Source organism: Typha angustifolia, chromosome 15 (genome assembly GCF_048772165.1).
Source record: "Typha angustifolia cultivar Huaian chromosome 15, ASM4877216v1, whole genome shotgun sequence".
In the NCBI taxonomy this organism is placed as follows: Eukaryota; Viridiplantae; Streptophyta; class Magnoliopsida; order Poales; family Typhaceae; genus Typha; species Typha angustifolia.
Window position 1 is genome coordinate 4,357,786 of NC_133253.1, and position 25,805 is coordinate 4,383,590.

Below are 25,805 nucleotides of genomic sequence, written 5' to 3' on the forward strand. Positions count from 1 at the left end.
AAAAAATGTTTTAAGCCGAACGTGAATTGTTTGTCGACCTGCGTAGATCTTAACCGTTGGTTATGTAACGAGCGTCTTATATTTCACCACGTCATACCCTTCCACGGGTTAAAGAAACGGTGCGCCAGCTCTCTCTTTCCTTAGGTCAGGGAAGAGAGAGGAGAAGAGAGGTGCGAGGGAGCGAGGGAGAGGGAGAGGGAGAATGGAGAGCGCGAGGGAGGCTCGACGCCGTCGGATAATCGAGAGGGGATCCGATCGGCTGGCGTTCATCATTGGGGAAGCCCGAACTCTACCTCCAGAGCGGGACGAGAATCCCGTCACCGCCGGTAACACATAAAACAGCTCTATCCTTTGAAATTTCTCCGGTCTAGGTCTCCAATCCTAGAGAGCTTGCATTCTATCTAATTCTTCTTGCCAAAAGTTAACGTCTTTTTTCTGAAATGATGCTGAAGAGAGTTATCTTGCCTGTTTGCTTCATTAAAGACTGACCTAGTTATTGAGAATTCCAAATTTTTTCGGTCTTGCCTGAAATCTAGTGCTTGGCTTGCTTCAACTTCTTACATATATTACTTTACAGATGTGTCTTCATATTTTTGTTTCAAGTTTCCACATTTAGCCTGCCGTTATGAATCTCCTGTGAGAGATTATGTAGCTGGAGTTTGTTTTGCATTGGTTATATACTGTTGACTTGGAAGTATCAGTGATCAAATTCTCATGCTGACCTGATTTTGAAAAAAAAAAATCTAGGCTATCTGCATCTAATGTTGTTCTTCATGTTATATCTGGTGCGACCTATTAGGATTTGATCCTAGCTAGATGAATGTGCCGAGATGCTATGATCGGATAGTATATGGCACTAATTAATGGATTCGACTGTGAACTGATTCAGATTCCTGTAGATTTCCCCTTACTTGACTAATTGGGTTTGATTGTTGAACACATTTTTATTGTGAAACCTATATAGACATAATAACCTGCAAAAATAAGTGTAATTGTTGCTTGTTGTTGATTTTGACCACCTTGAATGTCGGGACTGATGCCTTTTCTGCTGTTGCTTCAGGCTGTGAGGATGATACTACTAGAGCTGTGTTGCCCAACCAACAAATAAGGACTGAAGATGTAGCCCGCGTTATGACAAATGATAGGAAAGATATGTTTCCAATATCTGGAGCCACCAGTGAAATTTCTAAACCTCATGATGAAATTGTACAAGAAGAAAACCCCGTATGTGAGACCAGTAATGGAGCTGCATCTAGTGTGGAACTATTCACCACTTCTGTAGCTGACCGCCCATCTGATCGAGTTTCTGAAACAGCCCCATCCAGAGCAGCAAGGAAGAATCCCTGGAATTTCTCATCAAAGCAAATCAGTCGTGCCATATCAGCTTCCGAGAATATCCGCCTGCTATCTGCCATTACCATCGCCTTTCTAGTAGTTCTGTTGAACAATTATAGTGTTGGTGGTGTAACTGCGAAAGGCATCATTGGGTCTAGACCACTTTTTGTTCTTTTGTTGACTGATGCAACCATAATCCTTGGAATGCTAATGTTAACCAAACGCATTCAAAAAAGGGATGACAAAAAGGTGCAGATGAAGAAGAGCGAAATTGACTTGGCAGATACTATCGGAAAATCTTTGGAGGCAGGCTTGTTGATCCTGAAGGTTATGAGGGCTGTGTTGATGGATTGCAGCATATGTGCTGTCATCATGATTTGTGGTCTTGGGATTTAAGTTTCCTTTTCTCTTGTGCAATTCTTCCTTCTTGACAACCCTTTTGGAAAGTTGATATACGTGGGGGAAGCTTGTTATGGTCTACTGTAGCTGGATAAACATTTGTTTATAAGAGAAATGAAATGGGAACATAAGATTTCATCTTCCCCATTATTTTCTTCTATCTGCTATTCGACCATTTGACACCTGATCTTTTTGTCAATAAGTTGTTTTTGTTGTTGAACCTCATATTTCTCTATTATTAAGGTTGATCTCTGATGTATCTTTATATTTATCACAACAGCGATGAATGTCATATGATCTCATTAGTTTGTTTGTTTATTTACCTTTAGCCAGCTCTACCTAATATGATTCAATATCTTAATAAACTTCTCCCAGCGGAAATAGGAAATTCTCATATTTCTCTCCATGTCCATCCATAGGATATATGGGCATACTTTTACTGTGCATATAAACGTTCGTGCAGCAAATATGTATCATTCTGCACTAATATCATCCGGGTACATTCTTTAAAAAGAAGAATATTAGACTAGCTAACTGTACTACTTTGACAGCATCAATTTAGAAATGAGCTTTATATTCCCTTTCATCAATCTTTAGAATATGGTATTACTACAGACCACTATGCAAGGAATACATTTAGCGAGACTATTGCATTTGCCAACAAAATACAGCAGTCTTCCCTGCGAGGACATTTGGTGCAAAGGAAGTCTGGCAACACTTAACAGGGGATGAAATGACAGTGTCATTTTACATCGATTTCTACTGTTCTTGCTATGGATACGAGCATTATGCAGTCAAGAAACTTGGAAATCATATCTTTCTATAGATTTGGATTGAAATAGAATTGAAGACATATCCGCATCTTTAGGTAATTGTTTGAGATTAAGAAAAGAAAGAAAGATCTGGACCAAATCAAACTGTCAGTCTTACCGTTTATATTGCAAAAGATTTATGTGCTTCTAAGGTCCTGAAGGCTTCTAACAGCTCGACTCACAGATAAGAGATGAGAAGGCTTCATCCAGTATTGTCATGAGTACTGTGCATTCATAGAATCATTAATACGATTCATTGGTACCAATATTTCTTGCCAAGCGACAAACTATAGCACGTTCCCATTTATCAAAAGTTGACATAAACGACTATATTAAATAATCAAACTATATTTTTATGGGAGTGAATAAGTTTTTCAGTACATCTCCATTGATGGTTGATTAACAATAGTAATTCGGTATAGACTATATAGAAGTTAAATACTTAAAATTTGAAATACATAGAAGGAGGTTGAGATTAAGCCGAACATAGGAATAGGCTGTAATTTACGCATTATCAAAGTATAATAGCTCATACCAACTGATATTTAAAAGGAAACAAGACCAAATTTAAAAAAAAAAAAAGATCAATTCAAAGAACAGTTGCGAGGTTTTCTCGGGCGGAGTACCAATTCATCCATTTATATCCTTGTTCAAACTCAAGACAAACTGCATGCAAGTAACAGGAAAGACGGATAGCAAGCACGTTCATGAGAACAAGCTTCTAAGCTATGCTTTGAATAGATAAAGATCAATAACAAAAGTACAATGTAAACTACCAAATTTACAAATACAAAAAGCATCAAAAAAGAGGATGCATACTTGAGTCTTCCACTAAAGTTATGTACATATACCATCATATTTTATCTTTTAATCCTCATCCAAAGCATCATTAGATGGTATTCTTCGAAAACGGGCTCCTAATCGGAGATCCAGTGGTCTGTTTGTCGCTCCAGCTCCCGTTCTTCTTTTCTTACTTGAAATCAATTCACCGGACAAAGAATCAAAAAGATCTCCCATTTCCATTTTCTTTGGTTTCTTCCTATCGGATTCCTCTTTCAAGAAACTGTAGAAAACCATAATGAAGAATTAACATCCTGCAGCTAACCATGCCACAACTTACAAGAAAAAAGTTGTTCTAAGATGAAAAGAACCAAGACTGAAATAGAGACAGCATGATGAGATCACACAGAAAAGAGAGTACTAGCTGAATGGAGGACCTAAAAGGCTAAAACTCGACGCATTGGGAAAACAAGAACTAGAATTTATAGACATCAACTGAAACATATGATACCAAATGAGCCTGTTAACATAGTCAAAATGCAGTTACAACAAATGAAAGAGAGGGGCATAATCAAAATTTAGTCACAAATCATTTTTTAAAGAAAGTTTGCTTCTGTCTATGAGTGTGCAGATCACTGGCCCATATAGGTTGACATGCCCAGAACAGCAATCCATGCAATTGATATAGGATTTAACCTTTTCCAAGTACAAAAATAAAAGGAAAAGGAAATTGCTAACTAGAGGTTTAACTCTCGTGCCTGCAAATAACATCCAAATAGTACAAAGTGGAGACCCCAGAGGTATAATTGAGCTGTAAAAGCATAAATGTCATTTCATAGGCAAAAACATATTATACGTATAATATGCATATACATTCTTAAGGCAACAACAGAACTATTTACCGGTCCCGAATTATTTTAAAGGCTTCCATTGTTGCATAAGGGAGTCCTGTCTTTGGATCCCGGTACCTGTGGTTCCAGAAGCTTAATCAATAACCTAAGCATTAAAAAGATGGGCTGCTATAACATGTCAAATCACATCATTTCTTTTTTTAAATTTTCTTTAGCATATACTGTGCATATATTAAAAGACGACATGAAAAATGCTAGTTATGCTATCTGCCATTGGACTATGGGTGGAAGATGCACCCAAAAAATTAAAAAAAGCCCTGGAGTATGGTCGGCCTACAGACACACTAAACTCCCTATATTTTCTTAGTTTAAAAGTTCAAAAAGTAATTAAAATTCATGCTAACTGAAGAAAAAATAATTACAGAACCAAGGTCTAACAGCCAACAGGTAGCCTCATACATTTTCAACCTACCATGCTATCCATAGCCATGAGAGTAGTAAGTCATCTAAATTGAGAAAATTAACAGCAAAAGCAGATATAAATATCCAACAAACTAACTCACCAATGATGTCCACACAGAAGATTAACATATGCCCCAAGATTATCTTAACAAACTATGTTTCCATCGTCCGCACTACATTATATGTATAATCTATTTCTAAATTGTCAAGAAACTCAGTTTCAACAGTATTGAAGAGCAAATCAGTAACAGGGAGCTGATGCATATCTCACAATAATTAGTAAAACAATACCACTCACAAGGCTTCAGAGGGCATACCTGGCAGGAAGTCCAGTAACCACACAAAAGGATTTCTCTGGATCTGTATATATACCCAAAGTAGAATAGTATAAATTTAAAAAGTACAATGAAGAATACATCAACTATGAATGAATTCTGGCTTTTAGAGAAATAGAAAGCCAGGAGTTAGAAGCATATTCAAAAATATGTACATAAAAGATAACTCTAACAAGTACCTAGAGACTAAAAGTTGTCATAAATAATTGGCTTAAGATTTTTAATGTTACAATTAACATTAGAACTTGGGAAAATAATTTTCCATGCCTAAATTTGCTTACAGTATATGTTTATAATACATATTTATTTAGGACACAGGAATGTTAGAGATGAAATTATGGCATTTAAGCATGAACTATCACAAGTATATTGCACTGTAGTGAGTATATAACGAAATCTGCAGTTTCTTCATTGATCAATAGACAAGTTAGTTGCAATATGAAGTAGTGTTAGGTGGGAAAGTCTTCATCTTCAACTGATCAATATGAGACAAGTTAGTAAGATTGTAAGAGGATCTGTAAAAAGAGCAAAAAGGATTTTAATAAGAGAATGGAGAAGTAGGCAATGCTCTAAATTCTAATTCGATTCCCTGTTCAATTCTGAAGCTAAGAAAAGATTCTATAGACAAGATAAATATCAGGCAGAACTAATGATGTTAAATATGTCATCATCATCAAGGTTTATCGCCAACACTGCAGGATGTCAAACAGTCCAAGTTTCAAAGTCCAAATAGCAAAATACTAGAGATTGAGAATGCCCAAGGAACACTGGTTCCCCATAAAAATATTCTATTAAAGAGTAAATATGCAGCCCTTAACAAGCCAAGATTCCACATAATTATGCAAAAGAAAGAAAAAAATTATTGAAAGAGAATGAAGAACACTGAACAATCATAATAATAGACAAGTTTATCATCCAAAAGCTTACAAGTTACTAAAGTATCATAAAAATAAATTACCAAAATAAATAAATTAGACACAATATTTGCATGATGTTCAAATTTAGAAAATCTCAGATATACTCACAGGGAACTGATGTCGTACAGAGTTCTGATTCAAATGTTGCCCCCTTGCTAAATTCTAGATATGATTTTCCTGGTGCAGAGATTATTTAAATATATAGATAAATATCCATTGGCACTCAAAGTTCAATGAAATAGAACAAAGATTGGATGCTTCTTTATGTTGCAGTTAGCATCAATCAAGCAGACAATGAGAACTAAAATATGGAATGCCGCACTGCAAATACAGCTGATGAAATATGTGTAAATAAGGGACAAATACTTGCCATTTTTTGAAGAAAAACATATCTGAGGACCAGTGTAAACTGCTTTATGAACAATAGCTCGTTTTTTGACTTCTTCTTCTCTTGCCAATACACGCTCCAAGTTTCGCAAATTCATAATTTCTAGGGCAAAAAACATTACTGCAGCTTATCCGAAATTGTTCCATGGCCAATGACCTTTGAACCGAGCAATAAGTTTCAAACCTGTTTCAGCTGCTTCTAGGAGCATTTCTTCTTGTGTTATACGTTTTTCCTCCCCCTCTTTTTTCCTCTTAATTGGCTGCAAAATGTTAGCACACAAAAGAACAGTAAGAATAGTTCTCAAGTTTTTCTAACACAAGGAACTCCTAAATCTAAAAAATCAGCCAATTCTCCATATTTGGAAAGCACTTCTAATAAATATATGACAGCTTAGGAAATCCAAATGTACTATTCTAGTTTATGGTGGAAGCATCTGTGACATAAAATTGAGAAGAGTGAGCAAGATGGATGTAGAAGAAGCAGCTCAATCACATGTTCATATATATGTTTCCAGAAATTTAACATTTTTCCGAAAAGAAGATATGCAATTTACTTCACATCCAATTGAAAGTCAACACTATAGAAAGATCAGGTTTCCTAATTTGTTGTGTTTTCCTCACATAGCTCTGTAAGGAAGATTCTCTTTGATGTTATGAAAGGCAATCTTCAGCTAAAAACAGACAAGAATATCTGATAGTAAAATCCAAAGGTTCCTCTCTCCATTCTTAAATCAGTTGTTATAGGACCACAACAGCTTATGGCAATGAAAATTAACCTTCATTGTTGCTTGCAGTGCAGCACGTATTGCATCTCTTTCTGCTTGTCTCACAATGACTGATGTTCTAGTTGACTTCCTTATTGTTCTCTCTACCTCCAACTCATCAGGAATGTCTGGTTGTTCAGAACCAGTAGCCTTATCAGAGGTCTCAGTTTTAGGGGATTTCTCAAGTTTTGAGAGAACTTTCTTCTTGCTTTTCTTCTTTGTAGCTTGCTTTCCTGGAAAAAGTAGCCTCTTCTTAACTGGCAACCTGAAAAAAAATGAAAAATATTGAAATAAGACACCAGATCAAAGAGATATAGTATATGCATTTCAGCTAATGTGACTTGTACCTCTCTTCTGCATCATTTTCAGCTTCATCATCAGGGTCAGGCTCCTGATGACAATAGTAAGTGAAGTAAAAGACTAAACATCTTTCTGAGCATATCAGGAGAAAGGAAAGAAAAGAAGATAAAGCATAACATTGTTTATTATATTTAGCATGTGTCAACAAGTAAAACCAAGATAAGAAAATCTTACGTCCTCATCAAAATCACTATCAAATTCGTCAGCAACCTCCCCCTCTTCTTCATAATTAACATCGTCCTCTTCCTGAGAAAAAAGGGGAAAGACTAAATCAAAAGATGTGAATAGTACATTTTATATCTAACACGAAGACACTAAAATGTCATTCCAAATGGGAATACCGTTCCTCTTTTTCCTTTTACAGGCATAAGATCTTATAAACCAGTTGCTTCATTCAAACAATTCTAAGCTAACATAAGTAAAATTATATATACGAAATACGGCATCCTTAATACCTCTTTGAGAGCGTCCTGATTCCAAAACATCTCATCCTGCTCAACCTCTTCATCCAGAAGCTTATTCATTCTACCAAATTCACAAGAACAATAAAAAAAAATTAGATTCTTTCCCCTTACCGTTATAGTGGCCAAAATGCTCAGACCATAAACTCCAGCATACAGCGGTAAAATATCTCTAATCACAACGAAACTACCTCTCCAGGATTCCACCTCACACATCTGGTATACGTCTTAGGGTTTCGGATTGGAAGGAAAAAAAAAAAGAGTTTTGGTACCTCTTGCCTCTGGTCTGTCGAGCGGCGCGCTCGAGGAGGACGGTCCCCTCCTCCGCCATGGATGAGGGGCTCTTCTGGTACTGGCTACGGAGTTAACGGCGTCGGAGAGAGGGGTGAGAGGGAGGAAGCGGAGGACGGAAGCAGAGGCGAAGTGAGAAGGAGCTGGTATCAGCAGCAACTTTTCAACCATGGAAATTAATGTCGCACGTTCGATGAAGTCGGTGCCGTAGCGGTTTACTTGATGAAGTCGGTGCCGTAGCGGTTTACTTGATGAAGTCGGTGCCGTAGCAGTTTAGTTGATGGAGTCAATGCCGAGTTGTCCACTGCCCGCGAGCTCTAATGTGCGCATACAAATTGGAGCATTATAATGGCTTTTTAATTTTATAAGATGGCATGAAATTAGATTAAGATGTATATGTATGTATATATGCATATTTCAAAATTAATAGAGTTATATCGAGTTTTATCTTTTTTTCCAGTAGATGATTATCTATTGCCTATAGTATGGACATTTACATAAAAATACTCTTTAATTTTTTTAAAAGTAAATATAATATTTTATGCACATCTTATTTTTTAATAAAAAAGAAAATAGCGTGTATTTTAATTATAAAACATATACACCATATATAAAAAATTAAATATATTACATTTTAATAATCCAATCTTACTACTATTAGCACAAGAAGCTGGATTTACTACTTGTTCTTCAACCGAGCACCTTTCAATAGATTAGTACCATGAGATTTTTCTTTCGGACATAGAAATTTGTGGGTTACAAATCAACGTTAAAATAAAGGTCAGAAAAACTATCATATAGAAAGCAAAAGTACGAGAAAAATCCAAAAGGTCGAAAATGGCTCGATTCATTCATTCTAGATGATCTCTTTTCCATCTGTTTGTGAATTTACAAAGCTGGTAACTCAATTTGGAGATGGCACCGTAATAGTCATCCCTTCATCATTGCTAAAACCCAGCAGGGACTCATTTTCAACTTCAAAAGTAGAAGTTGAAACTAATATTTAGAAGCACTTCTCCTCAGAACCCTTCTCAGTACAAGTTTTACATCGGCCAAGACCTCTTTCAACTGCCATCTCCTCAGCAGCAGCAGCAGCAGATTTGGCATGAATTAAGCCTGCTGGTGTGGATGAAAAGAGATCAAATGTCACCAGTTGCAAGCAATCAATGGTGCATTGCTGGTGTAGTATAAATTAGTATTCACCAACTACTTGTAATTGACTTTAAATGTTCCTCTATTTGTAATTCAGTGGCCATCATCTTCACGGCTGGAAATATTTGGTGATGGCACTGAATTTATACCATTCAGCTTTAATGGTGGAAAGTGATTTTCACCTGCTGCAGTGCTTATTTTGGATTCAATAAACTTTACTGAAAGCTTCTCAGAAAGTGGCTGCTGTTCCTGCAACAACTCCATCCTTCTAACTGCTGGTACATCACCGCGACAATATCTGTGCCACATATTCCTGTATGTAGACTCCAGCCCGCATACAAACTTTGCTCCATCACATACTGGGGACTTCAACATTTGCTCTCGAAGAGTCATTCTTAGCTCTTGAAGAGCTGAGACATCAGATGCTAGTTGCAATGCTAATTGGACATACTCATCTTCCGTTCTGGCAATCAGATGTCCCAATCCTGCATAAATACAATCCGAGTGCTTTCAGTTGATTTTTATACAATGGCTGATTAGTATAGTTGTAAGTTTATTGGATGTGAAGATATGCAACAAATATACATGAATGGCTCAATTTTAGTTTTCCCCAACCACTTTTAATATGAATCTACCTATTTCCAGATTCTCATTTACAAAGCTTGGCAAAACTAGATACCCTAGGTGTTTGAATCTACTATATTACATACTTCAATTTTAATAATCAGAAATGGAGACTTTAGAAGTTATAGTTTATGAAGTATCTTCTTGGATAGGCTGAAGAAGCAGCATCCCATAGGGTAAATTCACAATCATATGGTGAACATGGAAAGAAAATAATATAAAATATGATGTTAGAATCACAGATAGCCTCATAAACCAATACTTATGATGGCAGTCCAAGAAGCGGAAGGGAGCAAGCGATCAGATATTAGAACTAGGGTAACAAAGATGTGGAGTTAAATATATAATCATCGCTGGGATCTAAGAGTTCAGATATTAAATTGTCACGTACCAACTTTTGTGAGAAGGCTCACGCCAACATTATGAGCATGTACTGCACCAGCCATTGTAACACATGGCACTCCCATATATAAAGATTCGCAAGTTGTGGTTGTTCCTGCATACGGAAATGTATCCAAGCTACACAGGGAAAAAGTAATCACTAATTATGCCCAATAGAAGAACCAACTTTATAAAGATGGATGTCAAATTACAGCTACTCTGTTTAATGACTATTGACGTTACCATGGAGGAAGAGACTTTTAACTATATGGCATGCCATACTATAATAGTAAGGCTACAAAGACAAACATGACATAAGACATGCTAATCAGTTTACAGCTCCACTTTGGAACAGTAAGTTAAATAGATTTCCACCAGATCAAACTCATCAAAGGTATCAGTTTTCCTTAATTCATGGAGAATATGAGCTTTCTATACAATTATATTCATAGCAGATTCCAAATTTTTTTTTCTTATCAAACCATTTTATTTTCCCAATTTGGTGGGAATTCATAAATTTCCCTGATGGCTAAAAGGACATGCTGTAATAGTACCACATGTAAGGAACATCTGGACAAAAATGAACATTGCACTCTAACCCAAATGAATATGGGAATACAAGTAAAACTACTTGCTTAACCTTGTCTGATTGAAAAGAAACTAACTTCACATGACAGTTAAGGCTCACCCCACATGGATTCAGGTCAAGGAAAACCTCCTAATAACAGGGCCAATACAACCTGGCAGTAGGTTCACTAGGAGATACTTTTTTTCTAATCTTAAAAAGGTCATATTGTTATTAATTAATGGTCCAGTTATATAAAAGGACAAAGAGAAGACTTTGAATTAAGACCTTCAACACACTGAATCAAGTGGTTAATTTAATGGTCCAGTTATATAAAAGAAAGAAAAAGAAGAATAAGTTGCAGGACCAGAAAGCAAGCACATATACCCTGATTTTGGTCAGGGGAACAATAACAGAGGAGAGTTTGAGAAATGCAAGCACAGTCCTAAGGAAAGATACCTTATCCAAGAAAAGGTATGAATACCATCTATCTTATAAGCTATGAAAAGTTATAAAATATGCAGAGATGCATCGAAACTTCAAAAGTAAACATAAATTACAACAAAACAATCACCCAAAAGGAGGAATTCAATATTACTTCTAACCTGATATCCATTAGAGAGTATGCCTGCATGTGGTCATGGTTGAGAAGAATCAATGGCAACAAATCAACACGTAAAGATTCAAGTCCCAATTGTTCAAGTGTTGAAAGAAACCTCTGTCTGACACTATCACAACAGAAAGGTTTACACTTCACCACAAGTCTGGAGTTGGGGACTGCGCATAGTATCTTTGCCCAAACTTGCAGAACTTTTGGTGTAATCTGTAAAAGAAGATTGAAGATTGATGAAGAAAAATATAATAACCATTAAAATGATATCTAATTTATATTTCATTACCTTAGCTAAATTATTAAAGCTCCCAAAAGTGACAAAACCATTAGAAAGAGCTGGTGTTGGTGTAACTGGCCCAGCTTCAGGGGAAGGGGTGTAGCACAGAAAACTTCCAGGCAGGCGCACAAACTCTTCAACATGCCTGCATAAAATTGCCATTGTCAAGTGCTCAGATCAATAAAATAAATTGCAACAGCTGATTAGCTTGCACATATGTAAACTTGAACAAGAGTGAAGGCTTACTTCTGCTTTGTATTAAGTGGATCAGCCAATGAGTCTGTGATTCTATAATCAACTGTAGGCAAACCAGTTGTATTAGGGTAACCAATCCATGTTACCTGTGAGTATAAGAAAATCAAACATCGTGTTAGTTTAGCAAAAGCAAGAATAAGCAGAAGAGTCATTAATGCCTATCTTGCAGGTATCAGAAAGCCCTAGTCCTGGCTGAAAATCTCAAATAAGTTATGTTTGATATCTACATAAACTATTCATAATTCAACAGATCATACCGACAAATTTAAGTGAACATTAACAAATAATACATTCTTGTAACCTGAAGTCTATGTTACCAGCCTATAAGCACAGTTCACCAATACAATAGGAAGGTGTTGTAAATATGAATATTATCGCAAAAGACAAAATATTCCTATCCTTTCAAATGTTTAGATGCAGATCGCATCAAAAGCAAACTGATGTCCAAAAAATCAGAAAATAATCCTGTAACAAGAAAACAATCAAAACCAAACTTATTATTGGAAGAAAGGAAAAGAACAATAATATTGAGTCACACAGAAAGCACCTAGCTATCACACTCTAACAAGAACTAAAAACGAAAAACACAACTTTTACACTATGGACATAGAGTCAAACATACTTGCACAAAACCTAGCAAAGCACTGCTATAAAATGAAATGGCAAAAATGTACCTGTATAGGGGCAGGTCGGCATGCCATTGCCCCTAACTTGTTATTCGCTGTGTGACCAGTAAGTTCTACCAATATGTCAACTTTATCATCTCTTACCATGCTGGCAACCTTCTTCTCATCTACACCATAAATATCTCTCCATAACCCACCTTTCTTCAGGACCCTCTCCTTGAACTTATGGGTCTTAGCATCTGCCTAAATATTTATCAAGAAGAAAATGAGCAAAAAATAGAGGAACTCCATGAAACTAGAGAACAAAAATAAGTTCCTGTCTCACATGAAGAATGAGCTTTTTCAGTAAACTTTTGAAGGAAAAAAGATTTGACACTTGCAAACTTCAGCTTATTCTCTAGCTCCCAGACGATAAGGCAAATTAAAAGAAAACGGGAAAATATAGACAAGGAAAACAATCCACAAAACATACAAAGAGCAAACTTGTGATGAAAACGTGAGGATCTCCTCTACCTTTACAACCGCAGAGTACACAATAACCTTGTAGCTTGTGTAGTCATGGTGGGTAAGGGGTGCTTCAATGAAGTACGACACTGAATGAGTAAAATAATCAGGTGATACATAACCAACTATCAGCGACCTATCAAGATCTTTGGGATTATCCCAACTAGTGTATTGTGGATATAGCTTCATAAAACGCCTTCCCCATTCCCTGGGAAGCAAAAATAAAAAATAAAAAAAGTTTTTAGGAAAGCAAAGATTCTAAAGCATAATATATTGTAAACAGACAACTAGTAGAAGAGAAGCCAATAGTATTGTGATCTATGAGTGGCATTGAATGCAGCATGCTTAATGCAAATAGGAAACATCATATAATGACATTTCAGAACATCATAAATAGTAGTAGTACTCCAATACAACGTTCTAAAAAGCACGCAGTATGTAGTGGACAAGGAGTTTCATGGCATGAGGTGGATGGCGAGTGACATAAATCTAAGAGTTTCACATAAAAACTTTACAAATATAGGCCAAGGAGTTTCATGACATGGTGGCTGACAAGACGGGTCTCACATAAAAACTTTACAAATATTTTCTTTTTTCTAAGCTATCTAGCTAATATAATCAGGTAAAAAGGACAGATTTGGCAAATTATCAATATCCAACACATAATAGATATAATCAACATATTGTGTAAAAATCTGGAAACAGAATATACTAGTCTTCATCTTTGTATCTCAGTCAAGATAAAGAGGAAAAAGAATTAAAAAAAGGATAGTTTTGCCATCATCTACAGCCCTTCGTGCAAGAAGATAAGCTTATATCCCAATTGAAGATTTCAGAAAATTGTATTATCATAAGATAAGAAATTCAGATAAAAATCTTTCACATATAAATTGAATTTTTATTAGCAGACAAAATTGATTTTTCATACTAGGAATCAAGAGAGCACAAACTGACAAAGTGGGGAGAATAATTTAGTTATTATTATTCTTGGCGCTCAAAGAAGTAAAATGAGTCGTTTAGTCTGATATGCTGATCCGTTACCCACTAAGGCAGCCGCCATAGTCTTAAAATGCCTTTCCAACCCGCAACGGCTATAATGTAGCACTCAGAGGGCGAGTTTGCCATGGCGACCGTTACAACCTTTTTTCAAAACACTGCTCTAATAGTATGTAAAAGCATTTAAGAAAGTCAAAATCAAATTGATTAAAAGAAAAGTGACCGAGGTATTGGCATGGACCCACATTTTACAACAAAGTGCCTAGGACATGATAGCTTCAAAAAACTTCTGTAGAGTAACTTACATTAATGATGCCAACTGAAAGTACAACAAAATAAATTTGACCCACTTATAAGATTTACAAACTAGAAATATATAAATATAGGAGACCAAGCTTCTTGCATGTAATAATGGGTACCTATGAGCCTCATAGAGCTTATCATCCAAGCCCTCATCTATATAGTTCATTGCAAGCAATCGGTTCTGTAAGAAATTCTCTATATTAGTATAAACGAATTAAAGAAAGCTACAAAATACGTTTAACATGAAGAACACAACATTGAAGTATCAACTCTATTAAAACAAATATAGAAGCTGTTGAATGTAGAAAGTAGTGACAATCAGATCCTGATTAGAACTCTCCTGAATGTTGACAGGAATCCAGAGATTGGATCATCTTTTGGAGTAATTAAGGACAAGAATATCCAAATCCAAAGTTAGTTAATCAACTTTTGTTTGCCAAAATTCTATGCAGACTCATAACTTGAATATGTTCTAATATGATGGATAGAGGCAGTAAAGAGGTTAAGCAGAAGGTAGCAAGTAGCAAAGATGAGAAATTTGACAAATAAGAATAAGCCATGGATCCTTTGAGAAAATCCAGACTTGTAACAATAGAGGCCAAAGTGTTAGACGGAAAAGGTTCAGTTCAACAAAGAATTGAAGAATGATGATTAGAGAAGTATTTAACAAGAATAAGGTCTGAGCTACTAACTCGCAGAGATTGAGAATTAAAAAAACAATAAATTCGTAAGATTGTCTATGTGAATTGAGAAAAGAACGATTGTCTTCTCAAAGGTAAAAGAATGGTGTTTGCAGCATATATTTTTCTCAATTCATTATAAGTATGAGATAAAAATTAATAGAAATATTTCATAAAAGATATGAGAAAGCAATCTAGTAGAAAGAGCTCATGATCTATGTTACTTGCCTTTAATACAAAGGTAGCAGCCATGGTGGTGACAGAATGATGCACAATAGAAATAAGAGAATAAACAGCCAAGGGCAGGTAAATACATGAGAAAACCAAGTGAAACATGTGAGGCACAACAAATAAAAGTATTCAGGTACTAAGATCTGAAGAATCAAGGTAAGTTACAAGAAGGCAATAATAACAAGTACTCCTGACCATGAATATAAGCAGTAGGCTAGATGAAGCTTCTATAGATTTGCACTCATCAGTACCTAGTCGTATTTAAAAACTAGGGAAATCTACAAATATAATCTGCCAATGAGATGGAGACTCTTAGATGGCATTTATCACATTTAAAGGGAAATTACAAAGAGATTGAAGGGCCAGAAATTTTAGCATAGCTCACTTACTTTAGGCAATTAGTAACAAACAGAAAATATCAAATTAAAAGAACAAAAGGTAGTACCTGACCAGCATTACGTGAATCAGGATCAATAAGCAGGCACCTCTCATATGCTTCTATAGCCGAAGTAATGTTGCCTGCATCTCTGTAGAGGACTCCTAAATACCCAAGCATTTATAACAGGCATTAAAACAAAAGATTCAACATTCCACTTCTGCTTACAATAGCAAATAAAATTCCACATTATATAATTACAACAATAAATGATATATCACTATCATTCTTTACATGATTGCAGCAAGATAAACACAGTAGCACCCTTGGAGGGACCAGTTAACTGATATTATGTTTTATAAGTAAATTATATTATGTAATATTATTCATTTAGGGTAAATAAGATGACGAGAATGATTCTTGGAGGTCTCGCATGTTCAAATTTTGGTGGGGCCTAGTTGAATTTCAAATTGAAAAATCATGGCACATCCAAAATTCTAGCGGAGAACTTATGCTAGTCAATTAACATTAACCATTCGAAAAAACTAACCATTTAACAGATGTAAATCGAGAATGCACAGAACACCATACAGATGCTTCAGCAGTCAAATCAGATAGAGTACACTGTCTATCAACATCCTTGTGCCAACAAATAGTCAAGAAAATCAGCAAGCCAGTACCAGGCTCTTAGAAGAATTGCTTGTTTTTAAAATACCAGAGTTTCTGAGTATTATAATGAACTTTTTCAATTGTTTAGAGAGAGGACCAGTTAAAGTGATAAAGGACAATAACCTATGTTATTATATGCTTCTGCATATGTAATAGCTGAATGCACCATTACCTAAGTTATTATAAGCTTCTGCATATGTAGGATTTGCAGCAATGGCTTTCTCTATCATGCTTGCAGCAGAATCCATCTTACCCTGTAAAATAAAGTCCAGTAAGCCAATGGCACTTGAATAATGAATATGATAGTTGAGTTGTTAAATCTGATGCACATAAGAATAGAGGAAAAGACCTGTACAGTATAAACAACCCCGAGATTGTTTAATGACTGAGAGAAACTTGGTTTAATCGATAAAGCCATCTACATACACAGCAATAACTAATCATCATATTGCCCATCAAAAATCATACCGATCAAAGTACACTACTTATTCAATAGACTCACCTGATAACACTCCACAGCTTTGTCAAGATTATCCCTATCCTTGTAAATTACTCCTAAATTGTTGCAAGCCTCCGCACAATGAGGATTGAAATGCAGCGCAAGTTCATAAAAAACTATTGCCTACATAAATAGTTCATTATTCTCAGAAAAAGGATGAGAAGATACATAAATTTCAACAAAATTGAAAGCTGATGAAGACCATATTTTGCAATTAGAAGCAAGAAAAAAATATAGCAGATTGGTGTGACTGAGGAGAATATTTTAGAATATGTCAATTAATATGGAGGGAAGGTCCTCATCTTAATAGGAGTCCTTTACTGGATGAGAGAAGTAAGTTTGATTTAATTTTATTTTTCTTCAGAGCATTCAGTAGATCTCTCTTTAACTGACCATCTCAAACTTCAGCATTTCACCATACGCCACACCAAGATTATACATTGCATCAGCGTAGTGCCAGTTATAGTATAAAGCTTTCTTGTAGTATGCAACACCTTGGTTGATGTCACCTTCAAGTTTTACCTGAAACATGACAGCATATAGTTATTCAAGCCAAACTGATAGAAAGAGTTCATAGTAGTCTGTTATAATTTATAAAGAAGCAAAAGTGAAGTTTGAACAAAATATCGTGTTACCAAAGATGTAGATATCCACCTAAAGGAAAAGAAAAAAATCTCCACAGGAGTCAAAAGATAAAAGGAGTATCTGAGATGTGGCATATAAAGGATCACAGTTACTGACATGAGATAGGAAGAAAAATAATGGAATGAAATAAGCTTATAGCAACATAAGAACAGATTAAACTTGAACGATAAGTACATATTTTAGGAACTTAGATAACAATATAAGATCAAAAAGTGCACCACAGCTGACCACCCAAATACCCAATATGTCAATTGGGTGGCTATCACAGAAAAGAACTAGAGATAGAGTGAGAACTGAGAACTAAGAAACATGCAATACAATCAGAAAAAATATTAGATAGAATGTCTTTCAATCCCAAGTGCCAAAAGAGTTTAAGTAAAGGTAAAAATTTTAGGTGCAGAACCCTTTAACAACAGAGAAAAGGAGGAAAAGTGCCCCCACTCCACAAATTAAATATAAGAATATAACAAAAGATCGGAGTGGAAGTGCAAATGAGTGCAACAACCTCAGCTATAGACTTTCTGTAATGCAGAGATTATTCATAGGGTAGAAAACGAATAAAGGGACTTTTCTTTGCATTAATAAGTAATTCATAAACTCATATAGTGGGACTGTCAAACCTTCCATGACATTGAACTTCTCATCTCCCGTAAAAATCTCTCATTGATCACATAGTCTCTTCTGAAAAATCTGTCATTTATTTCACTTTTCTAGTGGTTTGTTGTGCTAGAAAGGATTCAATAATTGAATCAAATAGTTGAAACTTATAATAAGAAAAACAATTGCAAGTATAATAAGAAAAATGCTCCGCAATTACAATTGTAGGTGTATGTTGGTAAGTTGATTATATAATTGGAATACAACAATTGATATTATCAGAGACGATTACCGTAGAGGTAAAAGGTCGAGAAAACTATGGGCTTAAGGTGATTCCAATGTCAAGAGGAGATTAAGTTGTACCTTCACCACTTACAACAGTCGCCACTTAGAACACTGTCAGACTCATGGGAAATGTTTAAATAAAACAAATACAATTACCAAAAGAGAATTATTACTTTATGAAGAAATGGTCGATGATCCTTTGACATAATTTTCCTTCAGCACAATAGATACCATCACTACTGAACTGGAGCCACAATACCAATAAAAACTATATGGCAGATCTAATTAAGTAAGAAACACTTGTATAAACTTTTTCATTAATCAATAGGGCTACCAACAAATTTTAGTATAGTGTGCACAACAAATCAGCACATGTTCATAATACTACTTCAGAGATGTTACTATTTCTGCTCACCTTTGTTCCTAGGTCTGTCAAGGCTATCGCCATGTTATTCTTAGCAATATCAAAGTTCGGGGATACAGTCAAACACCTGGTATAACATGAAATTAGGACAAGACCTTAACAGCTGTTTCTTGCACAATGATTTACTAATAATATGTATAGGCCAATACAAAGCAAGACATAGTTAACATACCTCTCATAGCAAGCAATGGCTGCTTCTAACTCCCCACGATTCTTATATATGACACCCATATTGCAGTAAGCTTCTGCATACAGTGGTCTCTCCAAGGCAGCCTTCTCATAGCAACTAAGAGCCAAATCATATTGCATCATTTCAGAGTAAACCACTCCAAGATTATAATATGCAGGCTGCGCTCCAAAGTTGACATGTAATCACGATTATAAATCCGCAATTGGAGAAAAGAAGAAGAAATAATGATGTTATCAAGACAGCATTTGCATCCAGGACTTTACCGCGTAGTGACTGTCTATTTTAAGAGCTTCGCAATACTTTTGAATTCCCTCCTCTGTATTACCAGCAAGCTTTAAGCTGGTGCCCAAATCTGTCAATACAATAGCAAGGCATTCTGCAGCAGGTTTGTAGGAAGGATCTGCCTTTAACGCCTTCTGATAAGACTGCATCAATTATGCCATGTAGTTTTGATTATCAGAGAGAATATCAATATCAGCATCATTATTAATTTGCAAACTAGCAATAAAAGATGGTGGAAAATAAATGTATTGAAGCAAAATCCCACTTGTCAGGTACAAATATGAAAAAGACATGATTGTCTCAAAGATAAATAAAATCTCATATAAGCCCTTTTAGTCATGCTTCTTTTAAGTTCTTTTTGAGCTATTGTAAAAAAGCAGCATACATCCTCTCAACTGCTTATCTCTTTGCAGTCTATTCCATAAGAGAAAGAAATATCAAAGATCAGATATGCTTAGTTGGATACTATCAATAAAAGCATCATCATCATGAGTGTCATTATATATACATACTTTGCCATTGACATGCATGACTCAGCATGAACTAATTTTTCTAGGATTTATATTAAAGAACCTGCCTGTGAGGCCTGTGTGCTCGAGAATCATAGCTATGAATAAACTACAGCACAATGATGGGGTCATCCACAGAAAAAACAGATATTTCGGCAGATAAAACATCAGAAAGGACAGGTGAACTCCTAAAATCATTGTCAGTTAAGAAGAAAATTTTTAAAAAGCATCCAAAAAAGTTATCAATAATGACCGTCGTTGTGAGTCACTGAGGAAAAGAAAAGGCTACCTCTGCAGCTTCTAACAAGTGACCCTCGTCTTTGTATATTACTCCACAATGTGTAAGAGCACATGCATTCTGAGGGTCCAACCGAATGGCTTCCAAAAAACTCTCGAACGCTTGTTTTGTGTGGTTCTGCATCTGAAGGCAGATCCCTTTGCCTATCAGGGCTTCAACGTTGGTGCTATCCTTTTCAAGGACACTGTTGTACAGTGTCAGAGCGTCGACGAACTTGTTACGCGACCGAAGAATGTTGGCATATGAGAGGGGATCCTTCCCTTCGTACTTTTTCTTAACTGATGTGGCTTGGCTTGTGGGCGTGGTTGCATCTAAGGATGACCTCACTCCTTTTGAGCAGTCATTTTCCAAGACTGTACCGTCCCTTTCCTTCCCATTACAAGCATCCGCCTCCGTCCGTGCCATTGGTAATCAACTGCCAATTTCCCCTATAAAAATTATGAGAGATGATCGAGTGAGAATTTGGTGATCAATCAATTTTCATGCCGTCCTTTGGTCCTTCCCCAAGACAGCACCATTCCTCTTTCTACTATGCCTGCCTCTCTCCGTACCAGTGGTTACAGACTGTCTAGTTCCTTTCTGAAATTAGGGCGACGAACATAATGTGAACTTGTTGGTCAATTAAATCTTATCTGTAAAATTCGAAAACAATTCACATTTTACACTCTCGCCTAGCTTCAACAAATCAAGATTGAATGAATTAAACTGCAGTCAATAAAGGGAGGCTTTCGTAGAAAATAATTAACATTCTCATCATCAAACCTTCAATGCCGAAAAAGCCCTAAAAGAGAGCTCAAACAGTTCGAGTATCAAAATCAATTCTTTTCACTCAACATTACTTCAGAAAGACTGCAGAAACGCGCCAACCCAAACATCATGCCATTCAGATCATCGATGCAATAGTATAACTCAACTGCAAAGCCCTAGCAAATCGCACCAACCAACATAAGCATTCAAATCCCCCAATTTCATACATATTTACATAAACAACCACCGCCCGCATACTATACCCCTATCAAACCCCCACAAAGTTTCAAGGGAAAAAAAAAAGGAAGATCAAACACGGGGAAATAGCAAAGAAGAAGCACCCGATACATGAAAAATAAACCACAAACCCTACTCACAGAGCCAACGATAAAAAAACCATGAACAAAAACCCAACTCTGAAATCCGAAAAAAAAAAGTAGGAGGATAAAGTTAGGGATTCAGGGTTCACATTGGAGTAAGAAGGCCCGCGAGCTCGGTGAGCGCCCCCACGGATGCGGGCGGCGAGGGTTTCGAGGTCCGAAGCGAAGGTGCCAGCGGACGAGGGCTTCGACGAGAGGGAGAGACCGCGAGAGAGGGAGAGACCGAGAGAGAGAGAAGAGGGAGAGAGGCTTCACTTTCTTTTTGCCCTCTTTTTCTTCTTTGGTGCTCTCTTTCTCCCCCCCTTCTTTCTTTCTACTGCCGCTGCTGCTGCTGCTGCTGCTCCTCCTCTATGTATTCTTTTTTTACTTTTTATTTGTTTTTCCCTTTCCCTATTAATACTCCCTTTTGGAATCTACTGGCCCTTGATTTCACTTTATTTACTACTATGCCACTGTCTTTCCATTATAGTACCAGACTCCACTCCACGATCTAATCTCACATGATCGATCATATTGGAATTGGTTTTGATTTGCAAGATTAAGCCAGCAAATCCTTTTATTTTTACATCAATTTCTATTCATTATTTAATCCTATCCATTAGAGAATAAACCAAGTGTAGGGCATCAGGTTTTCTTTCTTTCTTTTACATAAATTTGCAGTTTGGAAGACCTAATTTCAAAGCTTTTCTGAACGCAATAGTAGTCTGTCTTTGACCTTAGAAAAGAGTCTCAGAATCAAGAATAAAGGTGGAAGGGATATAATTTAATCAAATTTGTTGGAATTGATTCGAAGCTAAATAATAGGTGAATTATATAATATTAGGCTAACCCTTCTCGTATACCACCACCAGGCTTAAAATGAATTGCATCATCCAATCCACAAGATATGCTTTAATTTGAGTCTCGAATTTCTCCTGCACATTATTACTACAACTATTCACAAACAGCTCTGTATTAAAAACTAATATCTACAGAAGTACACAATTCCCCTTCGTACTTGATAGGCCACCTTCACCCTCCTGTTCGTGACATCAATCTCCATCTCTCTTCAGTAAATTGCACCCAGTTGACTATAACATTAGTCCTGGCAAATTTTTTAAAGGGAAATTGTTGACCATTACAGGATATTATCCTCCAATTCCCTTATATATTAAAATTTTCGATTACAATTTATAAGCTAGAGCAGTCCTCCATAAATAAAAAGGACATGTAAACCTAAAAATGAGTCATATTAGCTAATCATCCATTGAGAGACCACTTAATAAAACTAAGCCATTAAAGCCACTCACAAACACAAATATATTTATATATATATATATATATATATATATATAAATGATTTGTATTGTAGGGTAGTATCAAGGATTTATGCTGATTCTAACTCTTGTAGAGGCAAGATTGAATCTATTTGAAGCTCGCGAGCTTATTTGTTGGTAGTTGATAGATATTAGACGATGCATCGTGAGGTGTGACGAAAAGATGACGACGACCTGGAATGGTAGATCGTATGCAATGACAATATCGTACGTGGACCATATGACCGATGATCATGGCACGAGATGTTTAACTTTCTTCCACCGATAGTCAAGAAAAGGAAAAAATCAACCATACTTCTCCTTTAATTCTTTTTTACTTGTTAATTAATGTCAAATAAATCAATAGGTTGAATTAATGTAAATAATAAGAGTTAAAAGAAAAGGAAAAAAGAATTACATAATCGTCTGAACTAAGCGACTACCAATCCATCTCCCATTCGATCCCCTCTATCGCGCTGGAATCGAAGCCTCGATCGTCGGCGATGCACCGAGCTGCAAAGCCGATACCGCCGCCGCCGTCCTCCCCCTCCTCCTCCTCCGATGAAATATAACTAGATATAGTGGTGTTTATTTGTTCCAGTACTTTTCCACCAGTCGACGACGATGATGGATTCATTAATCTTTGGCTGCCAGAGTTAGTAGTAGTATTCACGCAGGGACGGCGATCAAATAACCGGGGGCAGCCGGACTTCGTATAAACCCGGCACAAGCTGAATTCACTCCTTAGCTGCACACAAAGAATCAGATTAGATTCTCATAATTCAAGAAGGTTTCTTTCTCAGAGAGATAGAGATAGAGATGGAGATACAGATATATATACTTGCACGGAAAGAGTTTAGCTATTATGTTAATGTACGTACTGATCGATGCATGATATGCTGTTGATTAATTGATACTTGTAATGGATACCTTTGGTGCGGAATTTGGTGTGATATGGTCTTGATCCACTGTTGCTCTATACTCGTTCATCTTCCAGTTGGTTTTGGTTCCAGCATGAGCTCTTCCCTTGTAGAACACCATGGTCTTCTTCATGCCGATGGCCCGGTTCGCGGAGGAGTAGACGAGGCTCGGCGAGCCGGTCGCCTTCCAGTAGCCCGACGGCGTGGTGCGAGTCGGCTTCCCTCCGTGGGTTTCTCTCTCTTGCCTCGGGCAGAAGAAGAACCACTGCTCGCCGTCTCTAATGCACGCATCTCCTGCTATATCTGCATTTAATTATATATATAATAAGAGATATATACGAGGGAGCGGAGCTTAATTCACAATGCAATTATGCAAACGCACTCGCATAGAGATTAATACCAGGGAGCTGCCATGGATCGACAGAGTAGACGTCGGCGACCGGAACCACGCGCTCCATGTCGCTTCTCTTGTTCTCCAGCTTGTTGCGGAGGTAGAAGCCCAGCAGCTCCTCTTCAGTGGGGTAGAATCTATAACCCGGTGGGAAATTGCTCATCTTCTTTCCTTTTCCTTCCTTCCTTCCTTCCCTCAAAACTCTCTCTCTCTCTCTCTCTCTCTCTCTCTCTCTCTCTCTCTCTCTCTCTCTCAAAAGACAATTAAGATTTGAAGAGCTTGTTGATAAGATGGCAGATGAGAGAGGAGAATATATATAGTTGTGAGTGAGAGTTGCTGCGTTCTGTGGAAATTTCAAAAGGCGTGCAAAGACTTTTGTGGAAAATGGAGAGGGTTGATGAGTGGGGAGGAAGAGGACTTGGTCAGTCCCCTCCCCCGCCTAAGGCTTTGTTTGTTTGCTCCATTGGATTCAGCTTTTTTATTTTTAATTTTTTTAAAATATATATATATATATATATATTTTTAATGGAGGTCAGTTTTGATAGTGAACTCACTATCTCTCCATACATGAGAATTAGAAAAAAGAAAGAAAAAGTAAGACGAGGTTGGTGATGCGTAGGAAAAAGACATAGTATAATTTATATAGAGTAATTTCATTGAAAGTAACTTTATAAAGATACCTCAGAGTTGTGCTAAAAAATATGAACCGGAAGCCCGACCAAGGAAAGAAAGAAAGAATAGTTAGTTACATTTAATTTATAAATATTTAGTCTTATTAATATGTCAGTAATTAAGCCAAAAGTTTATTAAAAGTAAAAGAGCAAAAAGTTTCGTAAACTTTTGAAAATTTAAAAGTTTGAAGCCAACCAGGAGGTGCCACGCACTCCTGTCGCATTTCCTCCGGCAAGCGCGTGGCTGGTAACAGCGAAATAGTCGCCCGAACTCCCAAGCGGAGGAGAGCATTTGACGAGACTTATCGACGCATCGCACGGAATAAAAAGCACCGACTGCACTCTATTCCATCGACGCACTGATGTATTCGCAAACTTTTAACGGGTCAAAAAAACAGGATAAACACACCTCTTATCTTGAGTTTTTATTTTTTTATTTTTTATCAGAATGGGTACGAACGCTAAACATACTAAAACGATAAAAATAAATAAATATATATATTCTCAGGCCCATTTTGATTATATATATATATATATATATATATATTATAGAAATCTTTGCTTATCCCACCAAGTGAAACTCCTCCTCCGCGCTTTTCAATTTGAGAACCGCGTACTGTAGCTTTCGTGATCAATCCAGCCAAGAGAAGACATCCAATCCAAATCAAATGATGCGTGGAATCCAAAAAGGGTGGGGGAAGGAGAGAGAGAGAGAGAGAGACTCGTCCTGCGGCTGTGTTGAGGGATTCGGTTGTCTTCCATGTCCTTCTCCAAGATCAAAAGAGAGTGGACGTCCCACGGTTGGTATTAATTCTTCCACCAGCATTGGATATCTGACCCAGTCTTTTCTCAAGGTGCCCCCACATCTCATCAGACGAGAGAGAAAGAATGTCCTTCTCTCTGTAATCAAAAGTCAAGAATGTTATTTTAAAACTTCTTAATCATGAATATTTTTTAGAGGAACATATTTTAATGTAGAATATTTAGCTTATGACTCAAAGGTTATGAATTTGACGGATTTTTCGTCAGAGTACATAGTTTAAACTCATAATCTAATTTCAAAAATAAAAAAACCCTTGTGGTTTTGCCGTGCAATACACAATGGCAGAGAGATTCGATCTATTAGGAAGATATTGAAAAGGAACGAGTAACAGATACATATGGACAGATTATGAAACTTCTAAAATGTTCCTTTCCTGATGGAACTCCAAATACCCATAAATCTATGAGGAAGTAACGCGCGTAACATATGCCATTAGAAAATCT

The 25,805-nt window shown here is 36.6% G+C and overlaps 4 protein-coding genes across 10 annotated transcripts; 1 reads left to right on the forward strand and 3 right to left on the reverse strand.

The window, feature by feature from the left end:
• The first annotated feature begins 136 nt into the window (after window positions 1-136).
• Window positions 137-1,986, forward strand: LOC140778339 (uncharacterized). Its single transcript, XM_073123002.1, has 2 exons — window positions 137-326; window positions 1,061-1,986. Exons 1-2 carry the CDS (start codon window positions 203-205, stop codon window positions 1,729-1,731), a joined length of 795 nt encoding a protein of 264 aa, XP_072979103.1. The 5' UTR covers window positions 137-202; the 3' UTR covers window positions 1,732-1,986.
• Window positions 1,987-3,254: 1,268 nt separating this feature from the next.
• Window positions 3,255-8,324, reverse strand: LOC140779701 (SWR1 complex subunit 2). 3 transcript variants are annotated; one of them, XM_073124924.1, is made up of 12 exons: window positions 8,136-8,323; window positions 7,858-7,927; window positions 7,577-7,648; window positions 7,390-7,433; window positions 7,055-7,307; window positions 6,463-6,538; window positions 6,262-6,381; window positions 6,000-6,068; window positions 4,957-4,999; window positions 4,229-4,294; window positions 4,085-4,137; window positions 3,467-3,609 (listed from the first exon to the last, which is right to left on the reverse strand). In XM_073124924.1, the coding sequence occupies exons 1-12, from the start codon at window positions 8,192-8,194 to the stop codon at window positions 3,602-3,604; spliced, it is 933 nt and encodes a 310-aa protein (XP_072981025.1). In that variant the 5' UTR covers window positions 8,195-8,323; the 3' UTR covers window positions 3,467-3,601. The 3 variants fall into 3 exon arrangements, with proteins under 3 accessions (XP_072981023.1, XP_072981024.1, XP_072981025.1); XM_073124922.1 differs by lacking the exon at window positions 4,085-4,137 and having other exon boundaries at window positions 3,255-3,609; window positions 8,136-8,321; XM_073124923.1 differs by lacking the exons at window positions 4,085-4,137; window positions 4,229-4,294 and having other exon boundaries at window positions 3,255-3,609; window positions 8,136-8,324.
• A 661-nt stretch (window positions 8,325-8,985) lies between these two features.
• On the reverse strand, window positions 8,986-21,628 carry LOC140777335 (probable UDP-N-acetylglucosamine--peptide N-acetylglucosaminyltransferase SPINDLY). 4 transcript variants are annotated; one of them, XM_073121379.1, is made up of 19 exons: window positions 21,352-21,628; window positions 20,898-21,058; window positions 20,127-20,767; window positions 19,310-19,471; window positions 19,029-19,204; window positions 18,848-18,923; window positions 17,299-17,427; window positions 16,909-17,028; window positions 16,756-16,824; window positions 16,579-16,660; window positions 15,807-15,901; window positions 14,567-14,631; window positions 13,161-13,359; window positions 12,696-12,890; window positions 12,013-12,107; window positions 11,776-11,911; window positions 11,482-11,699; window positions 10,322-10,449; window positions 8,986-9,791 (listed from the first exon to the last, which is right to left on the reverse strand). In XM_073121379.1, the coding sequence occupies exons 3-19, from the start codon at window positions 20,538-20,540 to the stop codon at window positions 9,400-9,402; spliced, it is 2,751 nt and encodes a 916-aa protein (XP_072977480.1). In that variant the 5' UTR covers window positions 20,541-20,767; window positions 20,898-21,058; window positions 21,352-21,628; the 3' UTR covers window positions 8,986-9,399. The 4 variants fall into 4 exon arrangements, with proteins under 4 accessions (XP_072977480.1, XP_072977481.1, XP_072977479.1 ...); XM_073121380.1 differs by lacking the exon at window positions 20,898-21,058 and having other exon boundaries at window positions 20,127-20,563; XM_073121378.1 differs by lacking the exon at window positions 20,898-21,058 and having other exon boundaries at window positions 20,127-20,714.
• A 1,239-nt stretch (window positions 21,629-22,867) lies between these two features.
• Window positions 22,868-24,159, reverse strand: LOC140778912 (NAC domain-containing protein 90-like). 2 transcript variants are annotated; one of them, XM_073123813.1, is made up of 3 exons: window positions 23,860-24,159; window positions 23,488-23,780; window positions 22,868-23,305 (listed from the first exon to the last, which is right to left on the reverse strand). In XM_073123813.1, exons 1-3 carry the CDS (start codon window positions 24,029-24,031, stop codon window positions 22,997-22,999), a joined length of 774 nt encoding a protein of 257 aa, XP_072979914.1. In that variant the 5' UTR covers window positions 24,032-24,159; the 3' UTR covers window positions 22,868-22,996. The 2 variants fall into 2 exon arrangements, with proteins under 2 accessions (XP_072979914.1, XP_072979916.1); XM_073123815.1 differs by having other exon boundaries at window positions 22,873-23,305; window positions 23,878-24,147.
• Window positions 24,160-25,805: the final 1,646 nt, after the last annotated feature.

Bases quoted from the DNA above. Each gene is read 5' to 3' on its own strand.
- LOC140777335 (XM_073121380.1), bottom strand. From the start codon at position 20,540: ATGGCACGGACGGAGGCGGATGCTTGTAATGGGAAGGAAAGGGACGGT. The intron at 17,029-17,298 runs GTCAGTTAAAGA...CTATTTATGTAG, and splicing joins AAATGCTGAAGTTTGAGATG to GCAATAGTTTTTTATGAACT. The intron at 15,902-16,578 runs GTAATGGTGCAT...TTGGGTATTTAG, and splicing joins AGAAGCTTATAATAACTTAG to GAGTCCTCTACAGAGATGCA.
- LOC140779701 (XM_073124922.1), bottom strand. From the start codon at position 8,194: ATGGCGGAGGAGGGGACCGTCCTCCTCGAGCGCGCCGCTCGACAGACC. The intron at 7,308-7,389 runs GTACAAGTCACA...ATTTTTTTTCAG, and splicing joins GAAAATGATGCAGAAGAGAG to GTTGCCAGTTAAGAAGAGGC. The intron at 6,069-6,261 runs GCAAGTATTTGT...TCTCTGCACCAG, and splicing joins ATGTTTTTCTTCAAAAAATG to GAAAATCATATCTAGAATTT.
- LOC140778339 (XM_073123002.1), top strand. From the start codon at position 203: ATGGAGAGCGCGAGGGAGGCTCGACGCCGTCGGATAATCGAGAGGGGA. The intron at 327-1,060 runs GTAACACATAAA...CTGTTGCTTCAG, and splicing joins CGAGAATCCCGTCACCGCCG to GCTGTGAGGATGATACTACT.
- LOC140778912 (XM_073123813.1), bottom strand. From the start codon at position 24,031: ATGAGCAATTTCCCACCGGGTTATAGATTCTACCCCACTGAAGAGGAG. The intron at 23,781-23,859 runs GTGCGTTTGCAT...AATTAAATGCAG, and splicing joins TGGTATTAATCTCTATGCGA to ATATAGCAGGAGATGCGTGC. The intron at 23,306-23,487 runs GTATCCATTACA...CTTTGTGTGCAG, and splicing joins CACCAAATTCCGCACCAAAG to CTAAGGAGTGAATTCAGCTT.